Source organism: Panthera tigris, chromosome C1, assembly GCF_018350195.1.
Source record: "Panthera tigris isolate Pti1 chromosome C1, P.tigris_Pti1_mat1.1, whole genome shotgun sequence".
Taxonomy (NCBI): domain Eukaryota; kingdom Metazoa; phylum Chordata; class Mammalia; order Carnivora; family Felidae; genus Panthera; species Panthera tigris.
The window spans coordinates 1,140,001-1,167,559 of NC_056667.1; the positions used below are offsets into that span (position 1 = coordinate 1,140,001).

General features: G+C 64.2%; 1 protein-coding gene across 5 annotated transcripts in view; it reads right to left on the minus strand.

Annotated features, from left to right (window-relative positions):
- Positions 1-419: 419 nt before the first annotated feature.
- The window catches only part of MORN1 (MORN repeat containing 1), a 51,906-nt gene continuing 24,766 nt past the window's right edge, over positions 420-27,559 (minus strand). For 2 of the 5 annotated variants that reach the window (XM_042996398.1, XM_042996395.1), the window contains 6 exons: positions 25,575-25,695; positions 25,000-25,172; positions 13,434-13,573; positions 13,235-13,311; positions 2,600-2,646; positions 420-731 (listed from right to left, as the gene is read on the minus strand). In XM_042996398.1, coding sequence (XP_042852332.1) covers positions 583-731; positions 2,600-2,646; positions 13,235-13,311; positions 13,434-13,573; positions 25,000-25,172; positions 25,575-25,695 — 707 coding nt within the window. In that variant the 3' untranslated portion in view covers positions 420-582. Of the gene's footprint in view, positions 732-2,599; positions 2,647-8,241; positions 8,340-8,576; positions 9,617-13,234; positions 13,312-13,433; positions 13,574-24,999; positions 25,173-25,574; positions 25,696-27,559 lie in introns of those variants that run through there. The other 3 variants (XM_042996396.1, XM_042996399.1, XM_042996397.1) reach the window with 3 other exon arrangements.

Sequence of the window (27,559 nt, forward strand, 5' to 3'; positions counted from 1 at the left end):
CCGGGTGCATTTCAGAGGCAGCCATAAAATCCGAGAAGTGTCCCTTGCCCAGTCCCTGCAGACACGAAGCCTGTTTCTGGAAAGCCAGTCACCTGCTTACTGCCTCCTGATTTCTCCTTTGGCAGCCAGTGTCCCCAGGCTGTTTGCGGGGCGGGGGGAGGAGGGGGACTGAGCCACCCTCCAAGGCAGGGGTTGTGGCAGGGAGGCAGCACTTGCTCTGACGGCTCGGTCGGGCCAGCGTCGCTGCCAGACTCTGTAGCAGGGGGACCGGGACCGTCCCATCCCCAGCCCGGCCTGGGCTCAGCCTGGGGCCCGGGGGGCCAGGCGGAAGGGGGTCCGGCACTCACCCGGCTGAGCCTCCACGGGTATCCTGGGTGTGCGGGAAGGGGCTTGCGTCTGGGCGAGGCACCTCTCGGCAGTCAGTGCTGAGCATTTTATTAAAGCCGGTGGCCTTGGGGTGCACGAAAGGTGGCCCCTCCGGCCCCCACTCAGGTCACTGGGAGGAGGGTGCCCTTGAAAGGCAGGGGTCTCCCTGGGGGAGAGAGGACACTGGTGGCTCTCGGGCGCATGGGGATGGTTCTTCTAGCTCAGGGATTCAGGGCCTTCTCCAGGGATGTGGGGCTGCCGGTCCGTCCCCTTCCCCGAGACCCGAAGGTGTTTGAAGGCGGTGGGCAGCACGTGGCCCAGGAAGGGAGGGTCGGTCACATCGCGGATCATGATGACATACTCCCCTGCAAAACACGGGCGCTCAGACTCGGTCCCCAGTAGTCCCCCCCTGTCCGGGCCCCTGCCCTGGCTTCTGCCCACCCCCAGACCCTGCCCAGGACCTCAGGTGTCCTCCCGGGCCCTGTGACCCCAGGACCTGGCGCGCAGAGCACCCCTCACCCCCGATGGGGCTGCATGACCGAGTGCAAGGATTCTTTTGAGAAAACTCCCCATCTTTTTAACAGAAAAGCAATTCATTTCCTCTAAAATGTTTTTTTAAATAATTAAGCCTCTGAAGACACCGTCGTCTGGTTCGTTTGAAGCCCCCGCCCGGCCGGGCTCAGGCCGGTGAGGTGGGGGGGGGGGGGCCGCCCTCCAGGGCGCCCCGGGGATGGAGAAACACTTTCCCTTCTGCAGTCTGTAAACTGTCTGCAGAGCTTCAAAGTTGGAGAAACCATAAAAAAGAAAATAAGAAATAACAGAAAGTGTGGTTGCCATAGAAACCGTCCTTTTCCCCTCCCCCGAGCCCGAGGGGGCTGGCACCGGAGCGTGGAAAAACCTCGCTGGGCTGGCCCGGGCTCACACCAGGAATGCGGCCGCAGCTGAAACGGGGCGCAGGAGGCGGCTCACACCGTCAGAGAGAACATTCCAGCGCCCTGGTCTGGGAAGCAGGCACTCCCCTCGCTGCACAGTCACCAGGGGCTGTGGACACCCTGGTTCTGGCGGAGGGGGGGGCGGGGGGTGGCAGGACGGGAAAGAGCCTCGGTGGGGGGGGGGCAGGAATTTGCTGGGCTTTGAGTCAGTTCCTTCAGAAATTCGGGGGGCCTGGGCGGGGGCCCGCGTTCTGCAGCCCCGGGCACCAGGCCTCCCTGGCCGGCCTGGAGGAAAAGCCGCGCATGGCAACGCCACAGTGTTTCCAAGCAGCCGGTTTCTAGGTGTTCCCGGGAACACGGCTACACCCACCTGCGGCCAGCGCGCCGGCTGGGGGGCGAGCTCCGCGGGCAGCGGCCGCAGGACCAGCCCCAGCCCTCGGCTCACCTCCCTGCCGCGCTCTTCTCCCCGAGGACGGCAGGGGGTCTGGCCGGTGGCCACCGTGCCGGCCTCAGAAGCCACCCGAGGCCCGGCCCACGCGGCCTGGCCGTGGGCCCGGTGCCCAGCGTCCCCACAGAGGCGGCGCGGCCACCCGCCGGCTTCACCCCTCAAAGCAGAAGTCGCTTCTCCTCGGGGCCCGGCCCTCCTCCGGCCTGTCGCCCATCGGACCCCGCAACTGGGTGCAGGGGGCACCCCGTCTGCCCACGCACGAGGGGCCCAGGGTCCTAAAGTAGGGCGACCACAGCATGAGCTTTGCTGGTGTCCGCAGACTCACGTGGCTGCTGTTGGGACTCGTCGCGCCGGCCCGCACGGCAAGGTGGGGGGCGCTGCCCAGAGCCCGGCCCAGCCCTCCCCCACACAAGGGGGGCTCGTGGGCCACAGGCTTCAAATACACGAAGGGTTGAGGGGGCCCAGACCTGGAAGCCTGCCGGCCTTCCGATCGGGACCCTGGACTCAAGGAGCCAGGGACGTTCGCTTCGCCCGTGGGGACAGAGAGGCCCCCCCACCCGGCACCCGCGGCCATTCCAAGGGCCCGGGGAGGGCCTGGTGGAAGCCCATCCCCCATCCGTGCCCCCTCCACCTGGGGTGCCTCTGGGGGAGCCCAGAGGGGCATGGGGGGCGGCCGGGCCGGGAGCCGCCCTCTCTGATTCCCTGGCTTCCAGGGTCAAGACGAGTGTTGAATTTAGGGGTGCGTTCAGAGGAAGGGAGTCTTTCCAAAAGGTCGGCAACGATGATACATGTGGATTGTGGGGTGGTGGGTGGAATCGGCCCCACCCCCCTCTGTCCCCTGCCGGCCACCTACCTGGGAAGGCCGCAGCCGCGGGCTCTGTGGTGGCCGCCCCGTCAGGCCTGCAGGGAGAGGAGAAGGAAGCCCCTGAACCGCAGCCCCGGGGCCCTGAGGACAACAGAGACCCTGCTGTTCCTGCCTGCCGGCCTCAGGCGGGCACAGGTGTGACCGTCCTGTCCTCCGAGGCCCATCTCTGCCTCCCGAGGGTGGAGCGTGCCCCTGTCTGGACAGCTCTCTGCCCCTGGGCCCGGTGCCTCGCCGTCTAAACCCAAACATGGCCACAGAGGCTGGAGCCAGACCCCAACAGACCCATCCCTGTTTCCACAGCTCTGCAGGATCAAAGGTTCTTTGCACGGAGCCCCCACAATGCCGAGCAGAGAGGCCACTCGGAGAAGGGCTGGCACACCGGCTCTGCCTGGAAGTGACTTACCAGTGGTGTTTATTTTCCAGCGGCAGCCGGGCTCGGTGGGGCCCTGGTGCGTCCTCCTGTGTCCCCCTCAGAGGGACCGGAGGCCATTGCTACCTGGGAGCCTCATGGGAAGGGAAAGAAAGGGGAGCAGGCAGAGACAGGCTGTGCGGGGTTCCCTGGGCCTGGACCCAAGTCCGAGGGACGGAGACCCTCACTTCTCACGCGGTGGCCGCGCGGCGGCCACAAGAGGCCCTGACGGGCAGCCCGAGGCGGCTCAATCAAGCCCAAGTCTGAGGGCTTTGACCTGACCGGGGGTTTCTGCCGGCCCGCAGGGGTGGTCACCAGGAGGCCACCTTGGGGACATGAGGGTGCCCACCTGGACCCCCAGCTGCCAGATGCACCTTCTTGGTGGGACAGAGGCCCCAGAGCGACGGGCTGGGCTTTGCCCTGAAGGATCTACCCGGGGGCCTTGGGGGGAGCCACGGGACTCCTCCCACCCCGGCCTCCGTGGCTGGTGGTGGTTTCCTGTTATCAGAGCTGGGGGTGGAGGACGGGGGCTCCCTGGCATCGGCTCGGCGACCTGCCAGGCTCCGACCCCTTGCCAAGCTTAATTACCACGGGCATGGTTTGGGTGATAAAAAATTAAAGACAAAAGATTTTAAAATTACTTCATTTTGAGCGGGGGAAATGGGCCTTGGCTGGGACCCAGGAGCCACGTTACAGATTCTGAAATGTGGGTGAGGAGGGGAACGCGGATAAATAATTCAGGACTAAGAATAACCAGAGTCTGTCAGCCTGCCAGAGTCAAGAGAAATAGACGGGGTTACAAGAATCCTGAGAGTTTTTACAGAACCCCCAGGGCCTTGAGAAATCGGGAGGCAGAGCTGGGAAGCAGCTGGGGAGTCTCGGTGTGAGGAGAGGCCAGAGGCGCCGACTGATCAGCGGACGGTTCTCCCAGACCCGCGGGGTGGGGACTTGGCGCCCTGGGAGGCGGTCCCGAGAGGCCACCTGCTGAGGGTGCACCGGGAGCCCTGGGCCGCATCGTGACAGCAGGAACACTGGGCACTGACTGTGTAGACAGCACTGAGCTGAGCCTCCAGGAACCAAGGGGGGGTCAGAGCCAGAGGAGGGGACAGGCCCCCTCTGGGAACCGGTGCCGGCGCCTCCTGGGCGGAAAAGGGAGCTGGGAGAGTCGGGACCCAGGGGCCGGGCGGGGCTGGGGACCCAGGGCTCCGGCCTGGTTTTCTCTTTATCTGTGGCTGGCGTCCTTGTCCTCATGTTTCCTGTGCTTGGGGTTCCTTGTGTCTTGAATCTGTAGGTTTATAGTTTGCGATGAGTTTGAAAACACGGTGGCCGTTATTTCTTTGTCTCTTCGGCCGCGTCCTCCCCTTGTGGCACTTGGGGGCCTCTGATTCCGTGCACGTTTGGCGGAGAGGAGCTGTTCGGCAGTTCAAAACGCTCCGCTCATGAAGTTCAGCCCTGCTTCTCTTCCTGGGCTTCATCTGGGGGGTTTCTGTGGCTGTGCCTGCAAGTTCACGCCCCTCCCGCCCACCCCTGGCCACGCACATCATCTTTGGGGGGTGAGCCCGCTCCTTCACGCCTCACTTCTGCCGAGCGTGGCCGGTCTTCCCTGCTGGACACACAGAATCCAGTGACGACGTCTCATGCTGCCGTCTACTGGCTCTTCCATTGGTGTCCTTTCTGGGTCGGCTTTGATCGGTTCATTTTTCCTCATCATGGGTTGTACTTTCCTGCTTTCTTTGTGTGCCTGGTAATTTTCGGTCAGATGTCAGACATTGTGAATTTTACTTTCTTGGCCACTGGATGCTTTTGTATTCTTATAGTCTTGATGCTGTTTGGTTACTTAGAGACGGTTTGATCCTTTTGGGTCTTGCCCTTAAGGCTTGCAAGGTGGGGTTCGAGATACGGTTAATTTATTCCCCACCACTTAGTACTCTTCTGACATCCTGTGAGTTGAGGTCTTCCGGACTGGGCCCTGGACCGAGCACTCTTCACAGCCCCGTGTGAGCTCCGGGCAGGACTTGCTGTGACCCTCTCGCTGGTTTTCCTGGCACGTTCAAGCACGTTCCTCACGCTCTGCAGATCTCTAGGACTCCCCTCTCCCGTGCTGCCTCCTGCAAACTCTAGCTGCCTTAGCTTCCCGGGACTCCCAGCTCCTTCTCTCCCCTCGTGGGGACCCCTGAGCCTGCGGGGTCCCCTCCCTGCACTACAGCTGGAAATGCTCTGGGAAGCGAGCTGGGGCCTCTCAGGGGCTCCCTCTTCATCACATGATACCCAGTGTCTTGAAGGTTGGCCATGGTTTCCTGGATCTTATCCGGCTTGTTACCTGTTTTCCTGTGGGAGGGCAAACCCAGCCCCTCATGGTCCCGCATTTACAGACCAGACTGAGACGTGGTGCTCAGATGGCCCCAACTCGTGTCTCCGTGGCCCGAGGGCTGGGGCTCCTAGTGGGGGGCAGGGCGTGAGGCCTGTGTGCCTGCTAGTCGGGGTTGTCCTTCCAGGGCCCCCAAGGGGCATATTGTCCTGACTGCTTGTGTCGCTGTGAGGTGGGGCCTGGACCAGTGTGAATACTCTGTGGCGAGGTCCCCGTGGTGGGTCTCCTGGTCCCCATCAGGCCTGGCGGGCCTCACCCGTGGGGCCAACGGCCAAGCTGGCACGAGGAGGGGACCGGACAGCCTCCTTTCAGGGCCGACAAGTAACCTGCAGGTTCCTATCAGGTGCGCAGATACCTGAGTGGCCCACAGGCCCAGCTGCCCTCCCCTCGGCACCGCCGGCCCCGCCGCTCCCCCTGACCCGTGCCTTTCCCTTTCCGTAGGACCCGAGAGTGTCCTGTCTGAGCCGAGCCGGGCAACCTCAGCAGGCTCTCCTCACTTCACCTCTTCCAGGACAAGCGTGTCTCAGGACTGCACTGAAACACCATGCAGCCCCCCAGGGATGCGCCTGGGGACTCCGTCCCACCGGAATTACCAGCAGCATGTCTGACCCTCAGCAGAACCACTGCTGAGGCGAGGCCCACGGCAGCCTGGGCACGCCCAGGTGGGCGGAGCTGTGGAAACGGCCATAATTGAAGAGGAAGCCTGAGGCCGCCCAGCCAGACCCTGGCCCAGTGGGACCGGAACCCGGCGACCTGTGCATGCTCGTCCCTTTCCTGGGCAGCTGAACAGAGGGAGGCAGCTGGGGAGGGGACGTCAAGACCCCGCAGTCAAGCACACGGTGGGTGGCAAGAGAAAGGGGTTCCCTTGGGGGGAGCCAAAGGTCTCTAGCAGCCTGTGTGACCCGGGCCTGTCCACCCACAGGCCCACCAAGGGACCTGCAGGGCTGTGGGCAGGGTGGCCCCGTGGCCCGGCAGAGGAGGGCCGTTGGCTACAGACCCGACTTAGGGCTAGAGGGCTGGGGAAGCAGGCCCGCGGCTTGGTCAGGCCTGGTCCTGACCCTGGCTGTCATCAGTTTTTCAGGCTGAGGTGGGCACGTGGGCAGGGCATGGGGTGTGGAGGCCCTGAGACCTGACCTGGGCACGGGGACCAGTCTGCCTGGGGCTCAGCGTGGCGAGAAGGCACCCATATCCTGGCTGGGGAGAGCTCCCCACCCAGAGCCGTCTAGGTCAAGGCCCCGGGTCCCGGCCTCTGCCCACAGCCGTGTGGGCATCATGGCAGTCCTCCGGTACCGATGGGATGTGCCGGCTTAGGGAACCGGGGAGCCATGGAGTCCAATGTCAGTCAAGGCAGGGATTGGGGAAAACTGCCACCCTGAGGGCGTGTGGCCCGCAGGGAAGCGACCCGGCTCTCCCGACCTGCTCACGTGGGATGGGAGACCCGGGGCCCTCTGTGGCCCCCACACAGAGCCCATAAGGAATTTCCAAAATCAGAACATCAGCTAATTGTTGGAGCACAGCTGGCCCGGATTTGGGGCTGAGCTGGAAACCATCACCACTCCCGGGGGACCCCTGGGAAACAGGAGCCTCAGGGCTGTGGGTCCTGAGTGACGGCCACGGGCACAGACACGGGGTGCAGTGGGCACGCAGCCCCGGCTGCTCCCCCTCTGCCGAGCGTGTTCTGCTCCACGGGGCACCCAGGGGCACTGGGGTCACACTGCCACAGTGGCCCCTGCAAGTGAGGCCCCTGCTTGCACAGGCGGGAGAGCGGCCGGGGGCCTCGGATGGCGGGGCGGGGAGGGGACGTGAAGGTGTCCCCCCTGGCCTGCAGTGGGCGTGTAAGGGTTAAGGCCCCGCCTGCCGCCAGCCTCCAGCCTCGTCGTGCTGTGCTGTGGGTGGGGTGGGGTGAGGGCGCCCCATCAGCCCAGCTGTTCCCGCCTGGCCCTCACACCTGCTTCCGTTTATTACTCCTGCTGGGACGATGGGGCTCAGTTCTCCATCTTTAGAGTTTCTGAGGAAGCAGAGAAACCCATCAGTCTCCATGTCTGATTTTCCATGAACACGCCCGGAAGAGCTTCCAGCCCGGGGAATGGGGGGGGGGGGGGAGGCCGGGCCCACTCTACCAGGGGCCGGTGGCCAAGGAAGGGGTGACGAGGTCCCCAGGGGACCAGAGCCCTCTGCCTGGCTCCCTCTTGTCTTGGGAGCCCTCCCCCACCGCGCTGCCCTGGGGCTCATCTGAGATCAAGCTACCCGTCCCCCCAGCCCCGCACTTTGCTGGGACACCCCTGGGAGCAGGGCTGCCCTACAGCAGACACATTGCCTGGTGACGCAGGCCGCAGGCCGCGGAAGACCTTCCTAGCTGAGGGGCCGGCGTGTGCCAAAGGCTGGCGGGGGGGCGGGGGGTTGCTGTGTGTGGAGAACAGGGCGGGGGCCCAGGTGAGCTGGAGGGGGTGCCGCAGGGCAGAGGGGCTGAGGGCTTCACCCCGGACCTTTGGGTTACGAAGCACGCACTCCAGTCTCCTGAGCTGAGCCCTGTGTAGGTCACAGAGCGGAGGGAGAGAGGGTGGGGGGCACCCAGAAGTGGCCCCAGAGGCGGCCGTGGTGCAGGGAAGGGGATGCGTGAACCCCACCCGGGGCAGTAGCTGGCTGGGCCCCGCGAGGAGCCAAGAGGCTGATCCGAGGGCCTTCCCGATTGGACCCTGCACTGCCCCCCCACCCCGCCCCCTCACCCCCGGCGCTCAGACGCGGGACAGGCCACCAGCCTGAGCCTGTCGTCCCTGGGACCCCGGTGACCCTGGAGGCCCCCGCCCAGGGCCCTGCTCTTCCCTGGGAGAGCCCGCTGTCCACCGCACGCTTCTCGCTGCATTCCTGCGGAGACATTCCTGGCATATTACGGAATTTCACAACATGACACAGGGCCCCGTCAGTTCCTGAATGATGTGGAGTTGGGTCAGCTGCAAAAGACGAAGTCTGTTGTGTAAATGTGGCTGTGAGTCTGCCCGGCCGCCCGTGAGAATTCCACTGAAACGGGGCATTCTCCCCCAGACCCTAAGTGCGTGTTTTGTAACAGCACAACGCGGCGGCCAGTCTGCCCGGGGGTGGCTGGGGGCCTCGGGCCGACCTTGCCCGTGACTGCTCACTGCCGGCTCAGCACTCGGCCAGCCCGGAGCCTGATGTGCTGGCCGGCACAGCCCCTCCCCTGCTCACCCGGAGAAAAATGGGTTTAATTAAGACTTCCGCGATTAGTCACTTCATCAGTCACCAGGCCAACACAGATGGGGCCAATTACTGTTTTTACTTGAATAGATATTTGGTGCTGGCAACCCCTCCGGGCAGGGTCGCGCAGGTGACCGCTGAGCACCTGACGCGGGCCTCTGACCTCTTGGGGAGGCTGTCCAAGCCTCCATCCCGGGCTCCTCGATGACCCTGCCCCGGGGACACGGGTCCACCTGCCTTGCCCCCTCCTCTGCCCTGGGGCCTGGGTGCTGTCCCGTGAGACCACCACTGGCTGGCCCCGCTGAGACCCGCAGATGCCCCGGGCAGGGCCTCCAGGGTCAGCCGGATTCAGTCGGGCAGGCCCGGCTGGGGCCCTCGGAGCACAGCCCCAGGCCCTGGGGATGCAGCCTCGCCCCGGGCCATGGGCACAGAGGGTCAGCCTCCGGGCTCCTCGCAGGGCCTGGCCAGCGACTGCCCCTCTCTGCTCCAGGATGGGGTCCGTGCGCAAACCCCGAAGCCATCTGCAGACCACCCCCAAGCGGGGTCCACACGGAAAGCGCCCACGTGACCCTGGGGAGGTGGGAAGTCAGGTCCCAGACTCTGAGGGAAGAAGTCAGGGCCGTGATTCATGCCATTTCCCGGGACACGGCTCAGGGCCCCTGGGACAGGGCTCAGGGCCCTCCCAGCAGGGACTCTGCTGAGCATGGCTCGCTGGGGTCTGTGGTGAAGCGCTCCGAGCGGGCTGGGGGCTGGGCACGGGACCACATGGCTGCACCTAAGTGCCCCCTTCCCCAGGCGGCACGCCCCACGAATAAACGGTGAGAGCACGTGTGCTGGAGGGTAGAAGCCACTGCGGGCCCAGCGGCCTTGGCGGGTGACCCTTCACCTCCCTTCCCTTCACCAAAATGCACAAAGGTGATTCTCCTTAGTCACTGACGATACCGCAGAACTGCGCCTGGAAGCTGGAGGCAGCCAGTTCTCTCCCTTCTTACGCAAATCAAACCTCCGCCAGGCTCTGAAATGACAGGGTGGCGCGACCTTCTTCATCTTTGTGAGTATGGAGGCACCTTTTTCAGTCATTTCCATTGGGCGAGCCTCCTGGACGTCTACACTGGGCTGCTCAGCGGGCAGGGTGAATAAACGAGCAAACGACTAGTGGACTGTGGCTGCTGGGGGTCACCAGGCAGAGGTGGGCAGCCCAGGGCACACAGGTGACCAGGGGCGGGAGGCTCGGCGAGGATGCAGAGGCGGCCCCTGTCCGTGAGGCCGCACGTGGGCACGGGCCACGCCGCCGCCGACCCTGAAGCTGACCCGGGTCCCCCCGGGCGGGCTGGCGGCTGCCCAGACCGCTTCGGACATTCAAGTCAGGCCCGTGGCCCCGCCATCCCTCGGCCTGCGGGAGCTCTTGGACTGTGCCGACACCCACAGGCCATTCTGCGCCCCTGGACCCTGGGCGCGGGGAGGAGGCGGTGTGCGGGCAGAAGCCATCCGCACACACCCCCATCTCGCCCCCACGGAAATTGTTAACACCTTGGGAACCTTGCGTGGGGACCTTGTTTGCCGACTGGCCGGGGACTGGGGACAGGCAGGAGGCAGGCTTGGAGCAGTCTGTCACCGGCTTCTGCCAATATCTCATCTCATCTGAGTGGGAGGGAACCGTGCAACAGGGAGGGGGCTCTGGGGTCGCTGGGGGTGGGGCAGAGGAGGCAGGTGGAGCCTGGTGGGGAGAGGGGGCTGCCCCCTCCCGGCCTTTGGCCTCCACGGTCCTGCCTTCCGCCCTCCAGGGGGGCTCATTCTAGACCCGGAGGCAGGCTGTCAACCCACAACCAGAAACACAGACTTCTAGGCCGGGATGCCTGGCTGATCTGTGGTCCATGCGTTTGCCTGAGGCAGCCTGGGGGGGGGGGGCCGGGGGGGAGAGTCGACCGGGCCCTGTGCCCCATTTCGGGGTCTGGGTCAGGCCCAGCAGGCCCGCTCCCCATTACAGAAAGTGGGGTCTGAGTGGTGGCCTCCCGGGGAAGTTGAGGTGTCTGTGAGATGACATCACAGCCCATCCTCAGCAGGGGTGAGGTTGTTGCGTGCCACGTGGGGGCTGGAGAGGGGCAAGGACTTTTGGGGCAGAGAGTGCCAGAGCCTCCCTTCCCCTGCCTCCCCCGTGGGTCTGGCGTTCTCAAATGAGAGCCCCAACCCGGGACCTGGCAGCCGAGGGCTCCGCAGAGTCAGGAGCATCTCGGTCCCCCTGGTCCCATTCACGTGGAGGCAACCGCCCTGCAAACACCCTGACCCCGGGGGTGGGCCAGACCGGAGCCACACATCTGAGACCCCGAGAGGGCCTACCTTAACGCAAACCAGACCCAGGGGGAGGTCCGGGGCCCCTGATCTGCCCGAGTCCGCCTCGGTTGCTAGAAAGGATGCTTTTCTTAGGATTCTAAAAGGTGGGCTTCTGGGGTCAAGAGCCAGGTTTGGATGCTAGTGTGGGATGCTGGTGCCTGAACCAGAGTAAGGAGCCGGGGGGGGCGGGGGGGACATGGGGACGGTCCACATCCCCGCAGCAGAACTGGTAGGGGGTGCTGGGGCAGATGCTGGGGGCCTCGGGCACTCTTCTGTGGGTGGGGGCTGGGCTGGGGGGGGCACAAGACACCCAGATCGGGTAGGGGGCCTCGGGGGCACAGAGCAGGGGCCCTGGAGAAAGTGGCTGTTCGGGCAGTGGGGTCTGAGGCAGGTGACGTGCCACACGGACCCTGTGACAGGGGCAGGGGAGGTGGGCTCTGGGGGGCGCTCGGTGGCCACAAAGGGCTTTGCGCGTCACTGCTCAGACCTGTGCCTGCAAACGGGCCCTGGGGTGGGGCGGCCCGAGCCCCCGAGTTCCCACTGAAAGCCATCCCTGCAGGGGTCCTCTACTCAGAAGACCTTGGAGCCCCAGCCACGGGCACCGGGTCACAAGCCGAGCCCTCCTGGGATGGTGAGGACCCCGGGACGAGGACACTGAATTTCAAGCACCAGAACCGACAGAATGAGCGGGCGCTGCCTCCTGCCCTCAGGAGAAACCAGACATCGAGGGCCTTCTCTGTGCTGGAGGAAGACGGTTCCTCGTCCCACAGCCCCCAGCTGCCCCCGTTACAAAAGGGAGCAGTAACTCTGCCCCGGGCACGGATGGGTCTGTGCGTGTCGACGCGAGTTATTCCACGCGCGTTGCAGCTTTGGGTCCCACGTGCGTGCCCGCGACCGAAGCGCGGGCTGAGTGTGGCGTGTCAATGTTCAGCAGGATCTTGGCTTTTTTTTTTTTTTCTTAAAGTCTGTGCTTCTCCACTTACTGTGTGAAGCGGGCCTCATATTTGATTCACAAACCGTGACTCAGAACGACACAGGGTGGCACCTTCCCCTGGAAACAGCTCGTCCCGGCTCCGCCTCGCGAGTGGGATCAAAGGCTTGTCAGCCTGCCGATACTGTGCCAGCCTCCGGGTGTCCCGGCCCGTCCCACGCCCGCTGGCGTCACCGATGAGCAATCTAACTGCGGAACGTCCGCAGGCTGCGGCGGCTCAGGACGGATGCCGCGGGCCCTCCTCCCGTTTCTACTCAATGCCTTATTTTCCTAGGGTTTTGCCGTTGGGTCTGTGCCCACAGGCCTCTGCTCGTTTGTGAGGCTATTTCGACGGGTGCCCCGGAGCAGACCGCGTGAAGAGAGATGTGCGTGTCCCAGGCCACAAGAGGCGCCCGGGGCATGCTGGCCTTGGCCACTGCCCCCCCTCTCCCGGGCTGATGACAAGGCTACACACAAGGGTCAGAGGCCTGCCCTTGCCAGCAGGTGGGCGACTTCGAAGGCCTGGTGCCCCTCCCCCAGGGGCCACGTTCTCCCCACCCCGCCTACAGAGGGAGGGTTCCTGCCTTCTAAGAGCGGGCCGGCTCTCAGGGTCCCAGCCACAGCTTCCCGATGTGCTGGTTTCGGCCCCAGCTCTGCTCTGCACCCCCCAGAGTCCCCACGGAACTGCAAACCGGGTTGGGGAGAGGCCGGGGGTGCCGGGGGCTTGGGGGGCAGGGAGGTGAGCTCAGTCCCACCTGAGCCTTGGGCCACACGGCCTGGCAGGGGACAGGATGCTCCCACAAGCAGTTGCCAGGAGTGATTTCTCTGGAACTCAGCCTTCCTCCTGGCAGGGCCCCGGGCTGGAAAGAGCGTGTGGCCGAGGTACTGGCAGAGTGGAGTCTCCTCGGCCCCCACCGTGGGGCTCGCAGCCCCGACCTGTGTGTCTGCTGCAGGACGGATCACGGGCCTGCGGCAGGTATGTGGCGGGCCTCTGGCCGCCTCTGCCCACGCTGTGGGCCCCTCCTGGCCTCCGAACACAATCAAGGAGCATCGTCCCTTCCGTGGGCCACCCTGCTCTGCCAACCTGGACCAGGGCCCGGCTCCCCTGAGGCTGGGAGCCTGGCCTCTCCTGCCGTCTAGGCCGCAGAAGTGCGTGCAGCCCCTGGGCAGACGGAGACCATGCCTGTGGGGTCACAGGGTCGCCCGCCTGTGGGAAACCGAGACCCCGGCCCCTGCACGGAGCGCACACCTGGGGGGCCCCACCTGTGGTCCCGCTGATGGCGAGGCCGGACCAAACCCCCCGAATGCCCTGAGTCGGTCAGTGTCTCCTACCTGCTGCCTCCTGGCGGGTCCTGCGTGGTGGGCATCCTGCCGGGGCCCAGGCCCCCTCTGGGCCTGCCACCTGCCTTCTGGAAGGAGCAGTGGGGGAGGGTTCAGAGGGGCAACCAGCACATGGGCCTCGGTGCGGGGCACCGTGTGGACAGAGCTCTGGGGGGGGGGGGTGTCTCCCTGCCCATACCCATGCCCATACCTCACAGGGGTCGTCCAGGAAGAGGACGGGGTTGTACCCGGCTGGGGGGGGCCCAAGGCAGACGTCCGAGAACCGGGCACAACCTTGTTCCACTCGCCTGCAGTCCTCAGGACAGTGGGGCTCGCATCCCCGGGCTTCTCCTGGAAGGTGAAGGACAGAACATCCCTCACATAGCACAAAGCTAAGATGGGAAAGAACCTGTCACACGGCCCCTGACGCAAAGCTTCTGTAGCTCGGCCAGCCGGGGGCACTGGCCGTGTGGCTGGGGGGACGGGGGGGTGGGGCACAGCCTGTTCTACACTGCGCAGGCTCCGTGCGGGTATATTTTGGGGCCCCCGGCCTCTTGACTCCCCCTCACCTGGGGTCCACCCTGAGAGCCCTGCAGGCTGGTGCCCTGGGGCTAGGAGGGTCTCCTACCACACAGCCCGTTGCCTGAGGCCCTGGGTGCCAGGTCAGGACCCGGAGGAGGACATTTCTACGTCATGGCTGCATGCTAAGGTGATGTCGGACCAGGTCCAGGAAGAGTGTGGAACGTGGGGGCCGCTGGCAGCCACCAGCCCCCACAAGGGGCGAGAGCCCCCCAGGAGACCCCCAAATCCTCCAGGCTGGGCTGGGCCCTGCAGGAGGTACCCCCACCGTGGACCCTGTCCATCCTGGCTTTCCCTACTCCTCCCCTCCCGGTGTCCCGAGGTGGGACGGGGCGTCTCCTGGCGGTCCCCTCCCCAGGCTCCGCCGCACTAGACAATGGACCTACAGCCCTGGCTGTCCCCTCCTTCTGTCCCTTGCACAGAAAGCTGGCTGCTGAGACGGGGTCGTGAGGTTGGTGAGGGCCACCGGCACTGTCCCAGACACGCGTGCGTCGGGACCCGCTATCCTGTGGGGGCTGGGCTCCCAGCTCTCCTGACTGACCTCTGTCCTGAGGTCCCTGCCGGCTCTCACACAGGGAGAAGCCACCAGCAGGAGCTGGTCGAACCGCAGGGAGGGGGCTGGACGGGGCCGTGGGGACAGCTGGAGGTGGACAAGGCGGGCTGGACGCTCCCGCCAATGGGGGGAGCTCAGTGGGTGGAGGGCGTCTCTCATCCGTGCCCTGGATGGGGCCCAGGGGCCGTAGGCATTAAGTCCCCTTCCCTGGAGCCCAACTTCTGCAGGGAGAGATGCCTACGGGCCCCAGAAGTATTTCCAAATTACAGGTAGGGAATTATTTCTCTCAGAGGGGTCTTAATGTCATCATTATGGCGCATTATAAAAAGTAAAGTCTTTCCTTCTGCAAGGACATTCTTTAACTAAAGTCCTCCTCTCCATTAGCTTTTGCTGTCCCCACACTATTTATGTCCTGGGCAACGACTGTGAACCGCGTTGCTGACGGCATGATTTCTGTTTCTGAGCGCAGCGACGGTTTCCAGCGGGCCTGAGAGGAACCAGTTGTCTGTTATCGACGCCTCCGGCCAACGAAGGCCCCGGCTCTGTGTCCTAATACCCTTGCCAAGGTGACCGTGCAGGAGTGGGTCCCCAGCGCCCGCTTCCGACAGCAGCAGCGTCAGACCCGCACCTGAAATGTGCCGATTTCCCCAGGCGGGGGTGGCCGGGGGACGTGGGCACGGGGCCCGGAGCACATCGCCTCCCTGGGCTCAGGGGCCCGACGACCGCGGCGCCCGACGCACCGACCCGGCACCAAGCAGCCGCCCGCGGATCCTCACGGGAGTCCCAGGGCCTGTCGGGGCTGGGGCTCTGCGGTCACAGCCCCGTGGTGAGGAGCCCCGGCCCAGAGAGCGCCGCGGTGCTGGCCTGCCCACCTGCCCGCCTGCCCGCTAACACCACGTCACCCAATGCGGCCGGTAGGCGCGTGGACGACCAAGTTCGGTTCAGCCACAGGCTTGACATTCTCCATCACCTCCTGCCATTCATCGTCCCCGGACAAGAAGCGGCTCCGAGACCGCTGTTGGTCGAAAGCCAGAGAAACCCAACACCAACGGGCTTAAACCAAAGCGGTGGCACGTCTGCGGTGCGAGGAGGGGTCCTCGAGATTCGGCCACTCGGGCCCAGGAGGCCTCTGGGCGCCGAGGCCCCTTCCCCACAAAGTGCGGCGGCCACGTGGAACTCGCTCACCTGACCGCCCCCTCTCCCCGGGCCATCCCCGAGTCTCAGATGTGACGCTGCCTTCCCAGAACTGGGGCTCAGCCTGCAGCCGCCGCTCCTGTCCTGTGCCCCCCAAATTCAGCCCCAGCTCTTCCCGCTAGAGCTGCTCTCGCGGGGCTCCTGGGCTGATCGCAACGCTGTCACCACAGCCTGGCCGTGCTCGGGGCCCCGTGCGTCGGCCCCTCTTTTTGCACATGGCCCGGTGGCCTCCTTTGCCTCCGTGTCTCAGCTGGACCGTGGCTTCCCAGGTCGTGCGTCCAAGCGGTCCTTCAGCTTGTCTCTGCCCTGCATGTGCGATGTCCCAAAAGGTCAGGCCTCCTGCCGTCCCCAGCCACCCCGCCTGTGTGTGGACCGCGGCACAGGGCATTTGTGGGATGGGTGGTGTCCCGGCCAGGCCAGAAGCCTCCTATGCACCTTGTGCCCCAGCCCATCGTGGAAGGTCAGGGAGAGACCTTGTGGACCCTGCTTGGCCACTGAAAGAGAACAGGGCTCTCTGGTCGGCTTAGGAGTTTAAAATCCACTTAGAAGGGCGTCCTCTCAGAGTGCCCTCTGTCCCGGAGCAGGAGGGCCCGCAGCCCAGGGCTCCACAGGGTTTGTTGAGAATCTGGGTTTCCCACAACGGGGGGCCGCTGTCCTCGGCCCTAACATCGGTGCACCTTGCCTGGGCACCAGTGGCCGCAGCTGACCCCCACCCCCCACCTCCACTGCTGGAGGCCGGTCTCTTTTCTCCCCCGTCTGTGCCCCTTTGGGTGGGCGCCTTGCTGCCCGTGGGGGTGTCCACCACATTCGTCCAGCTCCCGCCTCCTCGGGTCAGTCACCCACCTCCGCTCCCTGCGGACACCTGCACGTGCTGCCCCCCAGACCCAATTCCTACCCCAACTCCGGCTCGCTCGACCAGAAACGTGGACGACATCACCGATGTCCCCCCGTCCTGGTCTCCCCTCAGCCGCCATCACAGGGCCCAGCCTCACACCTAGCACAGGGACTCACCACTGGGTGAGACGCCCCCCCTCCAGCCCCAAACTCCCACTGACCTCCTCCTGCGTCCTGAGCACATGCCAAGCCCTGTGGCCACAGGACTTCCGGGGCCAGCCGCACTGGCTACTCCTCACGTCTCGTCCTAGCTCACCACCGGGCCGCCACACTGAGCCTCTGGACGCTTGGCCCCTCTGGCCTCTGCTCACGCCCTGCCCCCGGGGTACTGTTGCAGGTGTCCTGTCTCGGTGGCCCTGGCCCTGCCACCATCCATCTTGCTGTCACGGGGTGGCCATGTGCACCCCCAACACTCACCCCCTCCTGCGGCCCCTTCCTCACCTTGTCTGCCCTGTTGGCAGAGCAGATCCCCCTTCCCGGCCGCGCTCCTGTCCGGAGCCCCCACCCTCCGAGAGAGCTGCCTCACCACGCACCAGAGTCTCAGGGGACCCATTGTTCTCCTCAGCCTGGGGACAACGTGGGGACAGCGTTCTGGGGCGAGGGTCCCGCCCTGGCCTGCAGGTCCTTGGAGCTGGTCCTGGCCTCTCTAGGGGGGCACTGGCCAGCCTGGCTGACCCTCGAGGCAGGGCCCCTGCCCAGAGATGCCGACCCCAGCTCCCGGGAGTTATTTCCGAGGCCTTTATGTCGATTTTAATCATCAGCAAGATAAAGGTCACTGCTGCGTCCGGGGGGGCGGGTGGGGGGCGACTGGTAACGGGAGGCTGCACCGCGGGGAGATCGGCGCTTGACCTCTCTGGGAGGAAATGTCGATTAATTATCTTTTTACGGCCAACTCAATTAGACTCCCTAATCACCTGTGTAGGACGCGGAGACAAAGGCGGAGCGCGGCCCGAGTAAACAAGGCTGCGCAGGCCGGGCCGCGACCGTCAAACGGCCGCCGGGGGGCCCCGGGCCGAGAGCCAGCCACAGGCTGGAATGTTTTCTTCATTTGTATGAAGAAAAAAATAAAATGTTATCGGCCCTGAGGGGCCGAGAGCCGTCTCACGTGGAGGTGACCAGACACACCGCGTTAGTCTTTAGGGCAGAGGCTCAACCGGCAAGGAGCTGCTACCTTCCAAAGGCAGAGTGGCCTGTTCGGCGAGGACTGGAGGGGCCGGGGTCTCCATGGCCCAGAGGGCGAGGAGGCAGTGTGAGTGCTGGGCAGGGCTGGGGGGGGCACCCTTGGGCCCCTTCTTGGACGGCCCGGTCTCCAGACGAGGGCTCCCTTGAGGCCGCGATGCCCCGCCTCCCCCCCCCCCCCCCCCCCGCCCACCACTCGGTTTGTCCAGTGGGCGCCTGGGCCCGAGGCGAGGGCTGGCCCGATGTGACCACGGGGCAGGACCTTCCAGGTGCTTCTGCTCCACCTCAACCGGATGTGTCCGCACGGTCTGCACCCAGCATGGAGGCGCCCTGGGGACCAGCCCAGAAACAGGCGTCCCCGCGTGGGGGGTCTCAGGCCCCATCTGGGCTGCAGGATGGAGGGCCCGCCTGCGGGCAGGGTTTGGTTCAGGTTTCTATCCAGAGGTTTTCGAATCCATGAGTTTCCCAAGGAGCCCGTGTGAGAGCCAGGCCTGCAGGCAGCTCATGGCCGGGCCTGGCCGGGCAGGTGTTTAGAAGCCCCGTGCCCTGTGGTGGCTGCGGTGGACCAGGAACCCGGTCCCTCGGGCTGAGCTCGGCAGGGCCGGTGTCTGGGGCCACAGCACCGTTCCTGACGAGTAACCCGGTGACCGCCTTCCCTCCCTTTACTGAAGCGTAGAAAATGGATTTGACACAAAGCCACGGTCCCCGTTGGCCCATGACCTTTCTGGATGCTCAGACTCACTGCCCCGTCCCTCTTCTACACGTGTGTCCTTCCGAAGGGGGCTGTATGTGCGCTCCGCAAAGTGGTTAAAGCCTCCTCCTTCCAGAAATGCCAACAGACACTTCCTGCGGCCCCGAGGGCACGCGTTACCTCCAGGCTCGGCTCCTGGGCTCGGTTGTGCTGGAATCGCAAAAAGGACTCGAAAGGGGTCGGAACTCTGTGGTCAAACCCGCAGGACGGGGGGGAGGCACTGATCTGGGGTTCTTCCTGAGCCTGTCTCTGATGTCCCCTCATCCTCGACTCCGGGAGCCTCCGGCAGCCAGGCTGTTTGTGCCTGGCTGGGCAGAGCGAGGCCAGGCTGACCCCGAGGTGACCAACGGGGGGACACCAGCCCTACGGGGCTAGGCAGGCAGCCTGACACCACACAGGGCTCCCCCGAGGGGTCCCCTGCTCATCCAGCGGGAAAGCAGCAGAGGAGTGGCCCTGGGGACGCGGGGTCTGGACACCGCGGCTGACCTCCAGCTTGGCTCCTGCGCAGGTATCGGCTGGGAGGCTGCGCCTGGGGCTGTCTTCTTGGGCGACACACGCGGCAGTCCTGGGGGCTCTCGGGACGGACCTGGGCAGAGGCCTCGGGGCCCACGAACGGGCCTGGAGCGTGGCAGCTCTCCAACGGAGGGGGCCGCCTGCAGGTGCGGACAGTGGCAGGACAGGCCGGGACAGTGGCTTGGGGCTCCCGGCCAGTCCGGGGTCTCTGGGGTCTCTGGACCCCGAAGCTCGCCTCCCACGAGGGCTGGAGTTGGCCTTGGGCCGGGGTTGTGCTGATCCCAGCAAGACAGAACTCGTGGCCCCGTGTTCTTTCTGGGAGGGATGAAAGGAGATTTGTTGTGTCTCTGGGAGCTGCCGTCGGGGGAGACGCGCTGCGGGCAGCAGCCTTTCCTAGGAGAAGGAAGCTGGTCCTGAGGCTTCCAGAAAGGCCTCGAGGGGCCTGCAGCCCACCAGCGGAGCGTGCTGTGAGGGGCCGGGCACTAAGGAGCCGGCCGTGACCAGGGGTGCGGGCACACGCTGACGCACACACCCCACACGGGAGGTGTGCACACAGATGTGCACGGTGCCACACGAGGGTGCTTACACACGCAGGCCCACGCTCAGCACACGCCTGGCCCACGGCCCCTCAGTCCCGGGCCGAGCCTCGGCCAAATCCCACACCTGCAGGTCTAGCTGGCCATGGGCAGCTCCTCGGGGTGGTGCCGGGTGCCTGGAGGCTCCCTGTCCCCACACTGCCCTGCCATGGGGCCTGGGCCAGGCCTGCCCCACGCCCACCACCGCCCAGGAGCGGAGACTCCAGCAGACCCCTCCCCAGAAACTTGGCCAGGGGACCCTGGACAGGTCAGAGAGCAGGGTGCCGGCCTGGCCTCCCGCCCTCCTCGAATCCCCTGCCTGAAGTGGGTCCTGGATCCCAGGGGCTGCACCCTGTCCCAGGAGAGACCCCCACCCCCACCAGCTCATGCAGGGGTCTGACACCCACTCCCAGGGGACAGAGGCCCGTAGGCAGCATTGTGGTGACCAGAAGGCCACAGGCTCTGTGACGTGGAGGGGGGGGTCAGACACAGTGGCATAAACTGCCCCAGGAGGGCCCCCGGGGTCAGGCTTCTGGCAAGCAGGGCTCTGACCACAGGAGACTGGGAGCCCCTGCCAGCAGGTCCCAGCAGGGGTCCCAGCGCAGGCTGCACAGGGGCAGCTGGCGAGGTGGGACATGTCCCCTCCCCTCTGTGGCTCAACTGTCAGAGGCTAAGCCTGAGGCAGATGAAGACACAGACGAAGTCTCCGTCCCTGGGCGGCCTGGTGGCCCTAAGCGGTCTGGGGCCTGTCCCTAGGCCACGGGGAAGGGCGCCCACCCCGGCCCACCCTGCCCTGGGGCAGGGCATCCTCACTGCCAGTGTCAGCATGGAGACCCCTTGGGGGGGACGGGCCTCCGAGGCCGCGGTCAGGGGCAAAGAGAAATCCAAGCTGGTTCTGGGTTGCTGAAGGCACATCCGTGCCTTCTAGAGCCGTGTTCGCAGCCGCCCCCCCAGGCACATCCATGCGGGCGCAGGCTGGCCACCACGCGAGATCTCGGCACCTGACGCAAGCCCAGGCCAGCCTCCCTCCCTCCTTTCTCTCCGGGGCCCCCCGGAGGTCTGCTGTTAGGGGTCCCGGGGGTGTTCCTGGGGCTCCTGCCCTGTGGCTGTGCCCACGCAGCCCCAGGACCCATGAGCGGCAGGTGGAGAGGTGCTGGGGAGGGTGGCCAAGGCTGTGGGAGGGGCTCACTCTGCGGGCTGTGGTCTCAGATCGCGTGGCCCCCCCACCCCCGGGGTTGCTTGGTTTCAGACGGACGCAGCCCCTGACGAGCAAGTGTATCCCCTGCTCACGGCATTGCCTGGAGGCACCGCAGGATTTTCCTGTACTTGTCTGGGACGAGCCCCCCCCCCGTAGGATTCCTCCACAGGAAATTCACGGCACAGATTTCCCTTTAAAAGCAAGGATCTTTCATGGTAGCTACGCTGCCATAATTAACCATAGACAATTAATATTAAAATGCGTTACCTCCCCCCTCTCCCCCCCCAAGGCAATGAAATTCCCAGAAGTTCTCTGATATACGTTGAGTCGCTTATTGGCAAGACTGCATTAGCAGCAAAGGGCACCTTGATTTTTAAAATCATCTTACAATTAGGGATGATTCTTCGCAGACCGCATCTGACGAATGCCCGAAACCACGTGTTCAACAAATGGAAAAGAGGGACCACTCACATCAGTCAGAAACATTTCCTGGGAGGGTTTTGTGCCTTTCACTCACACACACACACACACACACACACACACACACACACGCTTGCAACGTGAGGTTCTCGCCCTGCTAGGGCTTTATCGGGTTCCCAAATCCAATTTACGGGGATTGTCTGGGCCGAGTGGCCCACCTGCCAGCGTCCCTGCAGCCTCTATCGGCACCTGTCGCAGGACTCCGAGGGCTCACGCTGCCAGGGGGCGAGCGGACGCCCCCCTGACGCGATCAGCACAAAAGGGCATCCCGCTTAAGGCCGAGGGCGGGAGTTACAAAAGGTTAAGCGTCTAAATATAAAAGTCTCTGTGAACCTAACATCAGTTATCAGCTTTGTTGCTACCACGTGGGGGCTGCAATGTCACCAAAGGCTGCGGGAAGCCTGGCGCCGGTCCACGCCTATGAAATCGTCTTTTCTTCTCAACGGAAAGCAAACTGCTCGGAAGTTAAAAACCATGAGGCGGCTGACATAGTTCGTATCAAAGGGAGAAGAGGAGACTGAGCCCCGCGTGGCGACACGAGGCTTCCGGAAAGTACTTTCTCTGCTCGTTTCACTTCTTCGTGTGATTAGAAAGCAGCCTTTTAGGGGGTTTATGTCCTGAACCGCCCGTTGCAGGGGTGAGGAGGAAGCCGAGAAGCCGGTCCCCGAGGGGCGTGCGCGAGGCCGCGCTCGAAGGTGCCAGCTGAGCCCGCCACGGGGCCGCCGCGCCCCGGTGCCCTCGTCAGCTCCCGCCGCCGTGGGGCCCCGTCTCCGTCACTTCCTGTCGGTCTCACAGAATGAGCGTCTTCGCCTCCAGCCCCGGTTTTACCAAGCCCGTTCGTCACTGCCTCACTGTCCCGTGGTGGGGCCGGGGCGTGAGGGCGAGGGCTACGGGGGCGCTGCGCGTAGGACACCCTTCCTGCAAAGGGCTGCAGAGGGAGGGCACCCGCCTCCCGCTTCCCCGTCAGCCCCCGAAGGCGGCGGAGGCCTTGGCTGCCGGTGGGTTTGCTCACGCGGCATCCAGACTGTCAGGCAAAGGTGCCGGTTGACGGAAACGGCCACCCTCCCCTGGTTCTCCGGCCACAGAGCCTGGTCTTGGCTGGCACATTGCGTTCCTCGTCTCCTCGAGGCCTGGTGCGGTCACGTCACCAAGTTCTGGCCGACGACGTGTAAGCAACGGCACGTTCTTAGAAGGGACGCGGCTTAAAAGGAAGGGCCCTAGCTCCTCATGCTTCCCCCTCCCAGCTGCCGGGAACAGGGGGCATGACGACTGGCGCCTGTGCAACCTTCTAGGGCCACGAGATGACGCAGGAAGGGCGACAGAGCAGCGGCATAGGAAACAGAAACAGGGGCTCCAGTGACCACGGGGGACGGCACCCCAGCCTCCGAACATCCACACGAGAGGCGAACATCAATGGAGTTGAAGCCGCCGCTGTGCTGTCGGAAGGGGGCTCGAGAGTGAGCTCGGGAGCAGGGACCCGGAGGCGGGGCTGCTCTGAGAACACGGAGGTTCGCTCCGTGTTCCCTGTATGCGTGGGGGCTGCCACACGACGGCACAATTTTGCTTTCTTTCGGAATAACGCTCAGAATAAGTTGAGGCTGTTTGTCCCCAGAGAGTCACAGAATGAGCCGCTTTGGTTAAAATAACAACAAAGACTTCCTTCTTTCCCACCCAAGCAGCTCCGTGTCCCGGCCGTTTCCGGTTTTCCCCACTCCCACGCGGGTCTCAGGTACCACCCGGCCGCCCCGCAGCTGCCGCCTCCTGGAGCCCACAGAGCGAGCTCCCCTGGTCAAGCTGTGATTACCTGGGATTTTCTCGCTCACGGCCGACTCCTATCCTACCTGCGGCAACAGTCAAATTTGCACTGACTTCATTTCCTCTTTGCAGACGGCCGGCCAGTGTGTCCATGACCCAGGGCCACCCCGGGCCAGCTCGTCCGAGGGCTTGGGCCCCGGTGGGGCGAGGGCTGCTCCGGGGCAGCTGAGCGGGCAGGACGCAGTGGCAGCGTCCTGCAGAGAGGCTCGGGCGACCCCTCCTGACCCAGGTGTGCGTGTCCCTGGCGCCCCACCCTGTGAGGGGACGGGAGGGGGTCACGAAGGGGTTGGCGGTCCCGGGAGCAGATGCCGCTCACCATCGCTTTACAGAAGAGGAGACAGGTGTGGAGAGGCTCGGCCAAAAAGCGGCAGAGAAGCAGCCACCTCCCGGGTCAGCCCTCAGGGCACGTGGCAAAGGACCCGGGGCCTCGGGTCCAGCTGCAGAGCTCGAGCGGTTCTCATAGGACCCAAGGCGTGCTCCCCTCGGTCTCCCCAAAGGTGATTCTCTACGGCTCCACGCCCGTGTCCTGGCAAAGCTGGAAACGTCTCCGAGCGTGTCGGCAGCCGGGCACCAGTCCCGTGAGCACAGGGTGAGGCCCGCTCCCGAGCGGCGAGCACCCCAAACCCGCACAGCGGGCCGGGCCCGGGCCGCCCACACCAAACACCCGGGCGCGGACGTGGGCCCCCCTTTCCGGGCCGGGTTTCTATGGAGACCTCATCACAGGCTCTGAATTCCCTGCTGGTGGAAGGTGTGGCGCCCAGAGGGTGTTTTTACGCAGAAACATGAGACCCATTTTGCCCTTTGGTGTAAAGTTGCTTCTATAAACCCAGTGGGAAGCAGACGAGGGGTCGTGGCCAGCCCCCCGGGCCTCCCCCAACGAGCCTCGGGGCCCCCACCGGCCCCCACACAGAGGGGCCCGGCCCGGGCCCTGGTGCAGAACACTAGTCCCCCCGTTCTGCTGTGACCTGGGAGCACCCCCTGCGGCATCCAGGGCTGGGGTCCTGATGGGGGACCGGCCCCTCTTCAAGGGCTAAGGAGAACGTGAAGGTCCCCGCGGCTAACATGCGCGTGAACTTGCCCGGTGGGGACCCCGGAGTCCCGCTGATGACCGTGCCCTGGTCCACAGGACCTGATGCAGCTGCTTCCCGTGGCGAGGGGACCAGGCGGGACCCACAGCCACGCTCGCTGGGACGCCTCCGGTAACGCACATGCTCCCCCCATTAGGACGTAAGCGGTGGGGCTGCATCAGCTTGTGTGGGACCCGGGGTCCCCGGACACGGTGAGCTGCAGAGATTAAACTCCGATTTACCTCCGGAGCTCCAGTGCTCTGCTTCCGGCAGTGGTTCCAGAGGACTCCATGGAGAAGCCGGGCCAGGCACCCACGGCAGCAGCTGTCAGGCACCAGGAGCCGTGGGGCCAGGTGCATGTGGAGTTGCTGTGTGCTCCGGGCAGAGGCGGAACCAGCCGGAAAACCAGGCAAACGCTGGCGACCGTTAGGTCTACAGACGCCTGCCCAGGGCGGGTGGGGGCTGTCGCGAGGGCGCGCTCCCGTCCAGCCACAGACCTCCTGGTGACAGTGGCCGAGGCAAACCGCCAAGGTCTGACAGATGCAGAAACAGGCCCGAGGCCCTCAGCCCAGGGGCCACACCGCACCACCAGGCTCTTGTGCACGAACAAGACTGCCGGCAGTGACCAGATGTGCATGTGGCGAGGGCAGGACGGCCGCCATGGCGGTCCCCGGGCCGCCGTGCCCCAGCCCCACCACGGGCTCTGGGCTCACACAGTAAGAACGTGCACCCGAGGGGTCTGGTGCCCAGGGCGGTAGCTCCCAGCCTGCCTTGTAACCCACAGCAATGGCGACCGGCCTGCTCGGGTCTGGGCACTGTCTTCCTGGGACGTTCTGTCCCCTCCAGGGCCACTGTGCCTGAGTTCTCAAGGGTCAACTTTATTCTCCTCCTGCCCAGGTTCTGAGGCGCCCGCCATCAGCCCACACACCCCGAAGCACTCACATAAGCTACCGCCAACCAGCTGGTCAGCTCCACTCACCAGGAGGGCCACCGGGGATGTCCCTCTGGCCTCGAGATGTGTCTGATGCCGCTGCTGGCTCCCGGTCTCCCCTGGGGAGCAGTGGATCTCCTCTGGCACTTTCCAGGGCAGCTCTGGGCTCCAAGGCCCCAGACTTGGGGCTCCACAGAGGATAGGCGATGCACTCAAAGCCACTGCAAAGGGGACAGGAGGGACTGGGCTTTGCCGGACGCCCAGCTGAGAGGGACACCTGGCTGTGGGGGACACGGTGGCTTAAGGGTCCTTCCAGGGAGGAGGGGATGAGGCGACCACTCGGAGACTAACGTGGTGGGAAGCAGGGAACGATGGGGGGAGGACGGTCTGTCCGGGACCACTGGAACCACGCCGCAGCCCCAGCCCACCTCCCCCTGGCCCTCTGCCTTCGCTCCTGCTCCACCAGACAGAGCGTGTCGTGTCTGGTGGTCACTGCTGTGTCCCCGGCGCCCTCAGAGTCCTTGGTGTGGGAGCCATGTGCAGACGGGCCCGGGTCGAGTAGTTCTGGGCCATTCCTCCTTGTCTCCCACCCCACACGGGCGTCCGGGGTCGCCCATACTCACAACGGGGTCTGGAATGTCTCCGGGTTGTCCTTGTCCACTTTGAAAAAGCTGACCTCTGAGTAGGCCGCGAGCTGCACGTACCTGACGCCAGCCGAGATCTTCAAAACCCGGCCATCCTCGCCTTGGGAAGGACAGAGAAGCAGGCTGAGCCAAGGGAGGGACAGAAGGGCCACAGGAACCCGGGTCTCTCCCTCCCTGGTCCTGGGCCGGGCACCATGAGGACCGTTGCAGCAGACCCCCCACGCGGGCAGGGCTGGCAGAGGCCACGGCCGTATCCAGCTCTCGCTCCCTGCCCACCGTCCCGGCTCCTCTGCCCCCCTGGCCCTCAGCGGAGCCGTCCACGCTGCCCGGCACCGCCACCCCTCACTGGGGATCCTGGGCCTCAGGGCACCTGGCTGTGCCTCTGGCTGGGGGGTTCTCCTTGTTGGCCAGCCTCAGGGTTTCACCTGCTCAGGGGCGGGGGTTGCCCTGGCCGAGAGCAGTCACACCGGAGGCTCGTCTTCACCGCGGTTCCACCTCCGGGGAGACATCGCTGCTTGTGGCCCAGCCCCCACCTCGACCTGGGGGATGGCTCCACCCCCCCTGGTCTACACTCCCGGGGCACTCGGCACAGGGCCTGGTCGCGTGGACTCTGAGCGGCGTCCGTGACGCCCGTCATTCAGCCCCCCTGGAAGAGGGGACAGAGCAGGACAGATACTGCAAGTACTTTGACTTGGAAGGAGGGGAGTGGAGGGCGGAGTCGAGGATCACATCCCAGTATGGTCTGATCGGCCTCCGCTCTTGTCACGATGGGGCACCCGGGACCAGTCTATGCTCCTACCTGAAGCAACCAAAAACGCAGACAAAATATAATGATAACACGATGGTTTTCAAGATCCAAGGACAGTGGTCCCTGAGACGGGAAACAAAGGGTGTGGACCCCATAACTGCCCAGGTCACTGCCTTGAGAGAAAGTGGACCGGGTACAGGGAGAGGGACTGGCAACCCCAGGAACCCCCTCAGTGAGGACACAGGGTTGAAGGGGGAGGGGGGGAGGACAGGCACATAGCAGGAGTCCTGGAGTCCAGAAGGCAGAGGAACAGAGAAGCGTGTGAGGCCTCTGGGTGCACAGCAGAGCACAGGTTGGTGCACCAAGTGCAAGGAAATGTCCCCAGGCCAGGAAAAGACCCAGGAAAAGATAGGGCGGGAGGCTCTGGGCTCACATGGGACAGGAGCGGTGCTCATTCCCATTGGCCAGGCTGGGAGACCTGGACGTCATGGCACACTGGGCAGGGTTCTCAGAAGGTCTTGCTTCCGCAGCGGGGATGACGGGTCTCAGCTGGAGCTCTCCACCACACCTAACACTTCATAAAGGCAAAACCTGAGAGGATCGAACGATCTCCAAGGAAGCCAACTGTACCCCAGAAAAAAGGCCAAGAGTACTTATGGGAACACAGAATATCCAGCCTCCAAAGGGTAAATTTTCAACGTCTGGCACCCAGTCAAAGATGACCAGGCGAAGAATGATGAAAAGTATGGTCCATGATGAGGAGGGAACACCGTCAAGTGAAACCAACCCAGAACTGACCCAGATGTTAGAATTAGCAGGAAAGGACACTTTTTCAAAGTTATTACTATAACTGGACTCCGTGCATTCAAAAGATAAGTAGAGACACTGAAGATATAAAAAGAACAAAGTTGAACTTCTAGAAATAAAAACTATTAGATAAAAAATACACTGTATGTGATCAATGGCCGATTAGACATTGCAAAAAATAAAAAGATACATGAACTTGAAAACATAGCTACAGAAACTACCCAAAATGAAATACCAAGAGGAAAAAGGAAAAAAGAAAAAATAAATAAAAAAGGAAGGTAAAGAAAAAGAGGAGAGAAAGAGGGAAGGGGAAAAGGAATCCATGAACAGTGAGGCGACTTGAAATGGCCTAATATATGGGTAATGGAGCCTCTAAAAGAGGGGAAGAAAAAGCAGTGATGGAAAATTA